Here is a 12,644-nt window from a genome sequence, read left to right on the forward strand (position 1 = left end):
TCATTATGGAGTTCCACAGGGTTCAGTGCTAGGACCAATTCTGTTTACATTATAAATGCTTCCTTTAGGCAGTATTATTAGAAGGCATAGCATACATTTTCACTGATACGCAAATGACACGCAGCTTTATCTATCCATGAAGCGAGATAGCACACACAAATTAGTTAAACTGTAGGATTTTCTTAAAGATATAAAGACCTGGATGACCACTAATTTTCTTCTTCTAAATTCAGATAAAACTGACTTTATTATACTTGGCCCAAAAATCTTAGAAATAAGGTATCTAACCAGATGCTTACTCTGGATGACATTACCTTGGGCTCCAATAACACTGTATGGAATATTGTGAGGAATCTTTGATACATTTTTGACCAGGATATGTCGTTTCACTCTCTTTATTGCATATAATAAACACACATGATTAAAAATTGGCACCATGAACCACTGACGTGCAATCTAATAACAAACAGGTAAGCAGATTTTATGTTGGCTTTGCCTGTGGTGGCATATTGGCTCTGGCATGACTGGCTTTAAGACATGCCGCTTCAGTTAATTATACACGTCAATAGGAAATATGACATTGAAAGTCGCTCTGAGAGGGTTGATGTTGCTGCACGTCAAAATTGCCAACCCTAATAGTTGGGCAACTGCAGTACTGTTTAGGAGTTATTTCTTTAGGTGTGCTTGTGTGACAAGACTCGGGTTGAGTGGGTAAACAATAATGATGAATACAATAGATGGGAGTGGTGTCAGAAAGACATCCGTCAGGTGCGCAGCCATAGAATGGTCACAGTGAAGAGGGACCCTTGCTTGTTTTTTCTGGGATAGAGTCGATTCACTCAAATAGGGTGAAGATGGACTCTTGGTTGTTCTTTTATTGTTGTTTGGTATGCAGCCAGGGTACAAAATTGCAGCACAAGACTGTGGGGTGAGGGTTCAATCAAGTGAGTGTGATGTGGAACTGGGTGTGTTGTTAACAGTCAGCAAAACTTGCAAAAATAATGGCTGTTTAGAGTGAAGAGTCAGTTTGGTGAAGCTGGACTCTTGTTTTTTGTTTTTTGTGGTCCTTGTTGTGGTTGGTTAAAGAGATATTTTTAGAAATGTGCATAAAATAAAAGGGCAAGTGTAAGTCTTGCTAGAGCAGTAGTGAGGTGCAGCAGCGGATTGATCCTACTGGCATGCTAAGTTTCCGAGTAAATGACTGATATAAATAAACAAAACAAAAATTGAAAAAAGAATAACTCTGAGTCAATGTTTAACTCCTACATTTAACCTGTACATAATGTTTTATCATGGGGTCACAAGGCAGCAAATTGCCACAAAGCAAAAGTGGGTCAAATAAATGTAAAACAAAACACAACTTTTCTAGGAAAACAATCAAAGAATTATTAAACAAATCAGAATATCAGAATACTTTATTAATTCCCAGTATATTGCACAAATTACATATTGACACAGGTTGGCAATGAGGTGCCCCTCTTCCCATACTGTGATTTGTTATTTTCTCTGTCGAGGATGTGCAAATAGTAAGGGTATGCAACTGTTGCAGTGTGCTTTGATAAAATAAAATCCTGTGCATTGTCCCACAGATTTAAAAAGACCTTAGCCGCCTCAGAAAATAGAGACGGCTCCGGCCCTTCCTGTAGAGTACAGTGGAATTTTTAACCCAGTCTAGTTTATTGCCCATGTGTGCTTCGAGGTATTTATAGTCTCCCACTATGTCCACATAAACCCCCTGGACTGAAACGGCTCATTGGTTTTCTGAATCTTCTAAAGTCCAAAATCAATTCCTTTATCTTTGTTACATTAAGCTGCAGATGATTCTGCTCCCACCATTTGACGAAGAGTACGCCATCTCATCACCCTCAGTGATGCTTCTAAGCACCAGAGTCATCAGAAAACTTCTGAAGAGGGCAGGTCTCTGTGCAGTGGCTGAACTCTGTGGTATAGAGGGTGAACAAGAAAGAGGATTGAACGGTCCCTTGTGATGTCCTGGTGTCAGACACAATGCTGAAGATCCACATTTTGTGGTCTTCCTATCAGGTAATCAACAATCCAGGATAATATGAGAGAGGCATCCACCTGCATCACTGTTAGCTTATCACCCAGGAGGGTCGGCCTGTTGTCATCAAATGCACTGGAGAAGTAAAAAACACATGACCCTCAGAGTGCTCGCCAGCTGATTTAGGTGTGTCTAGACATGACTGAGCAGATAGATGATGGCATCCTCAGAGGCAGGTCTGGTAAGTGTACTGAAGAGGGGCCAGATGTAGCCCGATCATAGGTCAGAGCTGATCAAGGATGAGTCTTTCCAGAAACAAATACAAAAAACAAGAGTTTCTCTTTATTGTATATAATAAATACGCATTACTGTAATGTAGTCAGACTCAAACATCAAGGAAGGTGGTAGGGAAGCAGACTCAGCAGACATTTCAGGTTTCCAGAGGTGAGCAATTTATTTACAGTGAACCCCATCCTACGTGAAACTTACAAAACTTCCCCCCCAAAGTAACTTAATAAACAAAACTCAATGTACATGGATGTGGTAACACAGCTCACCTCTCCTCTCTCATCTGAATCTGGATTAGACTGGCTATATATAGGGCCATCAATTTCCCTTCAATTAGTCCGGCCAGCACCCCTCACTTGAGCTGACGGACCTAAAACCTCTGGCGTCAACAGCACTTTAAAATGAGGAAATGCTAGGCTGGCCTTTCCCCACACCTGACCTACATGAAGGCTGAAAAGTAAGAACAAAGTAAGTATGAACAAATGACTTAATCTGTAACATAATAAAATATAAAGAAACATGTAACTGAGTATTTGCCTTAATTTGCAGAATGTTTTTTTTTGCCAGCAACAGAATGCTTACACAAACAAACCCAGGATAGTTAGTGCAGCAATGTTAGTTTGACAAATACCAAATCATAGCAAATAAATACAGAGACAGAATAATGTGCATAATGTGCAAAAAAAGGTCAACACATTTGGGACAAGTGGAGAACATTACAAGTGCTAACTTTGTCACAATTACAATTACGTTTTTTCCTATTTGGCATCACTGCAGTTTGCACACTGTAGATAAAATAACCTAAGAGATAGACCCTGTATTAGATAGTATCCAATACTGTCCTGCAGCTTTTAGATGCATCCCTACTCCAATACAGTTCAATCAAATGGTTGAATTACCTGTTCAGTATGCCATTAAGTTTGGCAAAGGCCTGGTAACAAGCCATTCATTTGATTCAAGCTGCAAGTTTGCTGTTAGTAATAGTAGTGCTCTAATTTAGATACCTAGACAGATTGATTAGATTAGTTGTAGATTATTTGCTGAGTTGTCGTAACTACCACATATATAAGATAGTTGTGATACTTTGAGCCCTGTGACAGGCTAACAATCTTTCCAGGGTGTACCCTGCCTCTTGCCCTATAACAGCTGGGATAGACTCTAGCACAATCACTCCCTGTACCATAATTTTACATAACAAAATGTTGCAATTTTATATTCACTCCAAAGGTCAAACAGTAAGTTATTTTCACCTCTTTGGCAGTTCTGCTCTGAACAGTAGCACGCTTAGATTGTACAGTGACTTGTGATTTGGTTTAATATGGGTCACAGCATTTTATCCTGCACACCAACAGTCTTTTCAGAAGGAAACATAAGGAACAGGCTAGTACTTTGTTACATTAAGAATAATGAAGATACAGGTCATAATTTATGTTTAGATTAGATGAGATGAGATGAGATGAAATTAGATTAGATTAGATTAGATTAGATTAGATTAGATTAGATGAAACTTTATTAATCCCTCGGGTGGGTTCCTCCAGGAAATTCAGTTTCCAGTAGCACAGCACTGACAGAAGTTGCATGTTACAGATACAATAAGGGGAATGAGAGTAAGGATATAAGCATAAATATACCATATATACACATATATAAATACAGAATATATAATATGGATAAATAGGATTGCACATTTGAGTCAGTATATTGCACAGTGATTATTGCACAGTCGAATATAAGAAAAAAATATTGCAAATATTGCACAGTGTAAAAAAGCACTACAGCTCAGTTGTTCCCGCCCTCCTTTGTCCCCCTGTTTCCCTCCCTCTCCCCTCCAGTGAGGAGTTAAACAGTCTGATGGCATGTGGGACAAAGGAGTTTTTAACTCTGTTGGTTTTTGACTTTGGGAGAAGCAACCTGTCACTGAATAGGCTCCTCTGATTGTTTACGACCGTGTGCAGAGGATGCCCAGTATTGTCCATAATGTCCAGCAGTTTCTTTAATGTCCTTTTCTCTGCCACTGTCACCAGAGTGTCCAGCATCATGCCGACCACAGAGCCAGCCTTCTTGATTAGTTTTTCCAGCCTGGATGAGTCCTTCTTTGCTGTGCTGCTCCCCCAGCACACCACAGCATAGAAAAGTACTCTTGCAACCACTGACTGGTAAAACATCCTCAGGAGCTTCCTGCAGATGTTAAAAGACCTCAGCCTCCTGAGGAAGTACAGTCGGCTTTGGCCTTTTTTATACAGGTGCTGCATGTTGCATGACCAGTCCAGTTTGTTGTCCACCCACAGCCCGAGGTACTTGTATGTGTTGACCACCTCCACCTCCTCTCCCTCTATCTGAACTGGCAGTGGACCTGGTCTGGACCTCCCGAAGTCCACAACCAGTTCCTTGGTCTTTGAGGTGTTGAGTTGCAGGTGGTTAGTGTGACTCCATGTGACAAAGTTCAACATCAGACTCCTGTACAGTGTTGGTCAAGTTACTTGAAAAAAGTATTCAGTAACTAATTACTGATTACTTCCCCAAAAAAGTAATCCCGTTATTTTACTGATTACTTATTTTCAAAAGTAATTAGTTACTTAGTTACTTTTTAAAAACATGATTTACAACCTGAATAGGTGATAAAGCGATAGATCTTTCAGCCCAATTCTACTTTTTCTGCATAATCCATCATACAAAATGTAATCAAATGAAAAAGTCTCTTTTTAAAACTTGTTTTATTAGTTTCAATCTTTTAACTTTCTGCATCAAGCAAAAATTTAATTATATGCAACATTCTCTGACTGGAAGAAATTTGTTTAACATTTAAACCTATTTTCTGCACATTCCAGAACATAAAATAAAATAGTTTTTTGTGTTTACACTCACTCTTTCAAATAGATGCACGTAAAACACAGCAGAAAATAAATAAAATCAAAGACTCAGTGGTCCTGTTGCTCTATTTTCACCTGTAAAGCAGGAGTGGGGTAGGCGTAGGTTTGCCCTGGTGCAGGTGAGCCGCAGCGGTCAGTTGAAGAATCCGCGAGTTTCTCTGTGAATTTCCCATTACGTGGTAGCGCACTCGGTGCTTGCTTGGAACTGCCGTGGGTCCTGGGCATGTTGTACCTGTGGGCAGAGGAGGTTGAGGAAAAGCCGCTCTAGAGTCTTCATAAGATGTGACGTCAGTGCCACCTGTCGGAAGTCATTCAGCTCATTGGGCCGATTCCTTTTAGGGACCGGGACGATGCAGGATGTCTTCCAGAGGGCGGGCACTCTCCCCAGTCGCAGGCTGAGGTTGAAGGTCTCCTGACCTGGGACTCATAGTGTCAGGGAGGGGGGGAAGCAAGGGAGGTAGGAGAGTAGGGAGAGGGCTCTGTAGTAAACGTGAGGGTGGGGGGTTTTAAACATTTTAACATGATTGAAGAGTGTGTCAAGAGAGTTGGGATAGAGAGAGAGAGATTGAAGTCCCCCCGGCTTGCCTGTGATCACATCTGAGGGGGTAAAAGGACTAAATATCCAGCCTAAAATGGATGTTATGTAGGAATAAGGTCATGATACCCTTGCCATCTTACCCTTCCGACCATACATACATTACAACATGACATGGGGAAGACAGGTCAGAGAGATATAACAATGGAAAATGCACAACATGAGGAAAGACGAGGAGAAAAAATAACTCCCCCCAGACTGAGCTCCAACGGGGAGATCAGTTTGAGAACAGAAAAAAAAAACCCACCTAGCACATAGCACATGAATCAGCACATCTCACTACATAAAAGACATAAGCTTGGAAGGCGTTTGGAGGCCAGAGCAATTAATTGGATAAGTACTGGATTTGAGTCTGCAGTAAATGGTTATGCATTAGTTAAATTCTAGCAAACACTAGGCTCTAAGACTTGTACATGTTCAATTAAAACAACAGTGACAGCAGCATTATAAGCAGAAATTGGAAAAATAACATAACTGCTGGGCACATTTACAAGGTCACAGACAGATTTCTTCAACAGAAGACATACTTGAACCTTCCCAGAAAAAGAGAAATAAAGAGCTCTGGGATGATAGAAACAGAATTTATGATGATGAAATGATTATTTGATCCCTGGTGAATTTGTAAGTTTGCTCACTTTTAAAGAAATGAACAATCTAATTTTTATGGTAGTTTCGTAAAAATGAGACTCATTTTATAGGAAGGAGATAGAATGTCAACCAACAATCCAGAAAACAAACACATTACATAAAAGTTCTATTTATTTGCACCTCATTGAGTGAAATAAAATTTGATCCCATAAAATCCAGCCAGAATTCCAGCTTCCACAGATTGGCTGTGTACCCATGTGGCACGCAGAGTACAATCAGCTACAGATACTCCTGCACTCAACTTGTTATGTTCCTGAAACACACCTGTCTTCGATTCCAGCCTCTCCAACAGTATGGGCAAGACCAAAGAACTGTAGAAGGCTGGAATGGGCTACAAGGCCATCAACAAGAAGCTTGGTGAGATGGTGGCAACTGTTGGTTGCAGTTGGGACCACAGTCACCTAGAACACTACTGGTAACACACTACATCATTGATTGAAATCTTGCAGCAGCCTCCTGCTCAAGAGGACACGAGTACAGGCCCATCTTAAATTTGCCAGTGAACTTCAGAGATGATTCAGAGAAGGCTTGGAAGAAAGTGCTGTGGTAAGATGAAACCAAAATCAAACTCTTTGGCATCAGCTTGACCTGCAGTGTTGGGATGAAGAGAAATGCAGACTACGAGCTGTAGAATATCATCCCCACAGTTAAGTATAGGGGAAATATTATGATTTGGGGCTGTTTTTCTGCTAAGTATAAAGGATGACATCACCAGACTGTGGGGCCAATGGACGAGGCCGAAACATACCACCAAGACAACAGAGGAGCGGCTAAAGAAGAAGCACATTAAGACATTAAGATTCGACTTCAGTTTTACTTCCTCGTTTATTTATTTCATTTTGGCAGTCCGGGCCCTAGGGTTCAGGACTGCCAAAATGAATTAATTAAATACACCATTAAATAATTAATTAAATGTATCAATGATTAATTAAATATGGCAATAAATAATTAATTAAATATGCCATAAATATGTATTTAATTAATTCCCATTTTATTTAATTAATGACACATTTAATTAATTATTTAATGGTGTATTTAATTAATTCATTTTGGCAGTCCTGGCATTCCATACAAATAAAGCTATTGTGGAAAAGAGGTTACCGCAGAACATGATTTATTTATACTGAAATATGAGGATCAGAGAAAGCAGCTGGCCCAAAACCTAAGGAAAAATGAAAGTGAACCTGGCTGTTACTGATACACTTCAAAAGAACTCAGAAAGTTGCTAGTTGGTATTCATCAGGTACATTCAGCTGTTTCCTGTAACCTGTGCCTTCACCTGCACCTCCCTGGAATTGTTACAGGCGATTTAAATTTTCTGTGTCGACGCTGTCGATTCCTGTCTGTGCATTTCCGGCTATCTTATCTGCAAAGATTCACTGCAGAAATTAATCAACTGTTATTCTCCACGAGATCGCATGTTTGATTTTTCCCACTGAGCACCGGTTGGTGGCGGTATTGCACCAGTTCGACGTGTGCTAAGCGCCAATGCATTCACCATGAAGAAGAAGCCAATAAGGAAATGTTACACTGAACGCTTCCCAGGATTTTCCTAGAAGAAGTTAATGGAGCAGACAGCAAGTAATGGGTAGATTTTTTTAAATAACCTCTTGTTTTAACACAAGTGCAAACAAATCTCAGGTCGTAATGTTCTTGTTCTCCTTAATCAGCATGGACAAGGTGGTAAACTGTTTCAAGAAAAGACCAGATGCTGTTGCCAGACTGATCTGCTTCCCCTGGGCAGGTGGAGGGTCCATACACTACGCTCGCTGGGGAAATGTCCTCAGCAGCTCTGTTGAAGGTGAGGTGCCCAGAAAGCATTTCACGTGTACGTGCTTGCACGTTGTAACGAAAGCTCCAGGAAGCAACTGGAAAAGAAATGTGGTGGTCTGGTGTAACTAGTCTTCTCGTCTGTGTTTATGACTAAAGAAAGGCTGGACAAAAGATTTTTGGAGCATAGAATAAATTCCTTGGCTCTTGACTAAATGTTATCTGCAAAAGAGTTGAGGGGAAAAAACACCTTAGAAAAAAGTTTTGCCATGAATATATATCAAGATTACCTTTTAACTTTATAGTTTGAATTTAAAATCCTTTTCCTCACATACAAAATAATCAGTAATCAGGCCCCATCGTATCTTAAAGACTTCATAGTACCTTAATATCTCAGCAGAGGACTTTGCTGTTTAAGATTAGTCTTAAAACTTTCTTTTTTAAATAAAGTTTATAAGTCAGAGCTGGATCAGGTGACCCTGAACTGTCCCCCAGTCATGCTGCAATACATTTAGTCTGCTGGCGGGCTTCCCATGATTAGTGTGTCTTCTCAGTCTTTGTATGTTTACACACCTATTTGCATTTGATCATTAGTTTTTACTAAACTCTGTCTGTCCTGTAGTTTGCTTTTATTCTCGCTCCCTCTGCTCTCGTGTCTTTCCCCTAACCAGTCACGGTGGATGGCTGCCCCTCCCTGAGAGCTCAATTAAACTGAACTGAATACATTTTTGAAACCGGTGGTGGCATTAGCACTGTTGCCTCACACCAAGAAGATCCTGGGTCGAATTCACCACTCTGGCCGGGACCTTTCTGTTAGCATGCGCTCTTGCACATTGCAGCTTCTATCCAGATACCCAAGCATCTTCCCACAGTTAAATCACTTGCAGTTATTGGGGTTAGGTTAATTGGTGATTCTAAATTGCACATAGGTGTGTGTGTGTGTGTGTGTGTGTGTGTGTGTGTGTGTGTGTACGGGTTTCTACTATCCTGGTGGGGACCACAACCTGACATTTACTATACTGGTGGGGACTTTCTGCACCGCGGGGACCCAAGTCCAGGTCCCCACGGGGTAGAAAGCAATTTTCACACTCAAAATGTGGTTTTAGTGTCAGGGTTACAATTAGGTTATGGTTAGGTTTAGGGTAAGGGTCAGGGTTAGGCATTCATTTTTGATGGTTAGGGTAAGCGGCTAGGGAAAGCATTATGTCAATGGGATGTCCCCACGAGGATAGCAAACCCGCACGTGTGTGTGTGTGTGTGTGTGTGTGTGTGTGTGTGTGTGTGTGTGTGTGTGTGTGTGTGTGTGTGTGTGTGTGTGTGTTCATCCTGTGAAAGAGTGGCGACCAACTCTGGCGTGTACCACGCCTCATGGCCTTTGACAGCTGGGATAAGCTCCAGTGGTAGTGTAGTTGGGGAGTGGTAGTTCTCCTCTGAGTCCCGAATGACTGAACTCCTGACCCTGTCTGTAAGGGACAAGCCAGCCACCCTTCAGAGAAAACTGATTTCCGCGCCTTGTGTCTGCAACCTCATGCCAGTTACGAACAGAATTGCCCGCGCTCTAGTCCGTCACTTAAAAACAGTCCTGGCATTTAAAAACAATCAATCATCGGAATTAGGTTTCTACACATGCCTCAGAGGACTTTTATGCTTTGAATTATTTATGGTTACTCACTCATTTACTCTGAATCAAAGGAAGACAAATACTCAGAAGAAACATCAACTCATGTCTTTACAGTGTTTTTCTTTTTTTTTTTTTGTAGTGTTGGCTGTCAAACTTCCCGGCAGAGAGAGTCGAGCTAAAGAGCCATTCTTTGAAAACATGCAGCAGATCGTGGATGAAGTGATTAGTGTGCTGTTGCCGCTGCTAAAGGAGAAGCCATTCGCTCTGTTTGGCCACAGGTATGGCGAGAATAAATGATCCCTGAATAAAAACAAGGCTCGTCATAAACAGAACACTGCATGGTTTTAATCCCTGCAACATAAAAAAAGTTTAATCTGTTTTAGTTTCGGTGCCTTCACAAGCTTCGCTGTTGCAGACGCTCTGAAGAAAATTCACAACTTGGAGCCAGTTCACATCTTTCTGTCTGGTGCTTCTGCACCTTATGTAAGTAAACTACTGGATGACCTGGAAAACTACTTATTCAAAGGTCTATTTAAAGTCTTTTTTTTGTTTGGAAGTACGCTTTTTAAGTTTTTTTTTCCATTGCTTGTGATATTTATTAGTTCAGGAAGCAAAAAAAGACAAACCTGCTTCATGGGGCTGTGGACTTCAAATCTAGTAATAAGTGATGCAGTGACAAACGTGAAAATCCTCTCTGTGCAGTTATGTCACCACTTCATGCTTTATTCTACATTTCTATGCTTCTGCCACATAGTGTTTACCAAAAACTCACATCACCAAAGAGATTAAAATTCTTTCATTGAAACTATATTCACTATAAGCTAATCACGTATTTTAAAATCGATTTAAATTATAATTAAACAGAATAATGGACTTACTCTGTAAACATATAACTGCCATGAAAGCCCTGATCTATGAATCCTGATGTTCATATTCAATAAACATCAGCGATAACATTTGGAAAAGCTAAACGTTTGTAATTTGGCCTCTTTAACGTAAGAAAAGAGTTGGGTGTTGTTGATATGACATGACAACAGCACTGTACTGTGTTGTTTTTTGTCTTTAAGTCAGAGACTCGCATTAAAACCCCAAAGAGAAGCGACTTGTCTGATGAAGATTTTCTTAAGTGGTTAATTTCGATTGGAGGAACTCCTCCTGAGCTGCTGGCGAACCCTGAAGTCCTCAAGCTCTTCCTTCCCGCCCTGAAGGCTGACCTGCACGTAGTGGAGAACTACAGGTGGGCTGACAGCTGTCTGTTACTTAATCTGCTCTTAACATTTCTAAAACCAAGCGTAGATGTTGTCAGTGATGGGAGTTGCTGACCTCTCTGCAGATGTAACAAGCCGAGCAGCCCGCTTTTCTCCTCCCCGGTCACGTGTTTTGACGGGAAGGATGACATTCCTCATGATTTACAAGGTCAGTCCTCTAACAGGCCAAGGGTGTCCAGAGGGGCGCCATAGTGGACAGAGCCAGTGTTATTATAACTGTACATTACTCTTATGGTTATTACATTGACTTAAATGCAAATTGCTACTTTGTGCTTCTCCCTTCTTGGTTTTGCCCTGAGCAGAGCAGTGTATAAGTAACCCTAACAATCCGTCTCCTTCTACTGAACTCTGACTTCAGTATCTTGCAGTTTGTTCATCGGAGTGTGAAAGTTAGATCGAAAGCACTCAGCCATAGAAACAACTTCTTGTATGTATGAATGGGTGAATGAGCTTTGTAGCACAAAGCGCTCAAGCAGAGTAGTAAAGAAATTTAAATAAATACATTAATAATTACATAATTAGACACAAGTTAATAATCAAATTAAAATGTACACACCGAAGGCCCCGTTTCACAGTGAGTGGATGGCGTTTGTCAGGATGTTTCTTATGTGGTGAAAACCGCCTTTAAAAAATGTCAGGAGGAATTAATGATGATCTACCTGGTTTATGGCTTCACCTGGTCCAGGGATGTCTGCGGCCTTCGGGCTGAGTAAAGCTTTTGCTGGCCAGTGTTAACTAATGCTAACTGTTTCTTATTAGAGAGAGCACAGGATCTGAACCATAGGCAGCAAGAATGTGTGACTGAGTACGTGAAAGACTTTGATTTACAGGTGATCAAGTGAAATTAATGTGTGTGTGTGTGTGTTTTATTAACAGCTTGGAAAGACATCACATCAGAAGATTTCACCATAAAGATCTTCCACGGATCTCATTTCTACCTGAAGGACTCTGAAAACGAAAAAATAATTTTGGACTACATCACAAAACATTTGGAAACCTCAGAAATGGACTATTTATAAACAAAACGACTTTTGTAATTTTTCTACTAATTTATGGTGATATTTAATTGTGTTAACAGTGTAGCTTGTTATGTTTTGACCGCCCCAGTCCCACGAGTAGTACAGTGAATTCAGTAACTAAGCTAAAAGTTTTGAGACCTAAAATAAATGTCCTATTCCTGTTAATGACTTATTTTAATTATCTAGAGTTTGTATTTAGAAAGACTTGATTAAATATCTCTGGATGCATCTTTTTCTGCTTTAATTTGGATTTTTTTTTTTTTGACTGACTCCACAGAAACAAAACAAATACAATTTCTCTTTTTAAATCCATATTTAAATGATTACAGTCTAGTACAATATATTCGAGATGCACTAGATTCACAAATAAATATATTGCCTCATCGTATATGTGACATTTCTACAACTACTATTCAAGTTTATTATTTAACCTCAGTTGCAATTCTGAGGAAAAACACAAGCATGTGTTCAGGTTATTGTTTCAGAATCAATTTTCAATCATTATTATTTTAAATCCTATTTTTTATTATTGAGACCTAAACAAAAATATGTATTTGGGGTTT

General features: G+C 40.2%; 1 protein-coding gene across 2 annotated transcripts; it reads left to right on the top strand.

Annotated features, from left to right (window-relative positions):
- Window positions 1-7,904: 7,904 nt before the first annotated feature.
- On the top strand, window positions 7,905-12,527 carry olah (oleoyl-ACP hydrolase). Of its 2 annotated transcripts, none has more exons than XM_065471762.1 (7): window positions 7,905-7,991; window positions 8,074-8,204; window positions 9,934-10,072; window positions 10,178-10,277; window positions 10,862-11,031; window positions 11,128-11,210; window positions 11,939-12,527. In XM_065471762.1, exons 1-7 carry the CDS (start codon window positions 7,969-7,971, stop codon window positions 12,079-12,081), a joined length of 789 nt encoding a protein of 262 aa, XP_065327834.1. In that variant the 5' UTR covers window positions 7,905-7,968; the 3' UTR covers window positions 12,082-12,527. The 2 variants fall into 2 exon arrangements, with proteins under 2 accessions (XP_065327834.1, XP_065327835.1); XM_065471763.1 differs by having other exon boundaries at window positions 7,905-7,984; window positions 11,939-12,525.
- Window positions 12,528-12,644: the final 117 nt, after the last annotated feature.

Source organism: Pelmatolapia mariae, linkage group LG22, assembly GCF_036321145.2.
Source record: "Pelmatolapia mariae isolate MD_Pm_ZW linkage group LG22, Pm_UMD_F_2, whole genome shotgun sequence".
Taxonomy (NCBI): Eukaryota; Metazoa; Chordata; class Actinopteri; order Cichliformes; family Cichlidae; genus Pelmatolapia; species Pelmatolapia mariae.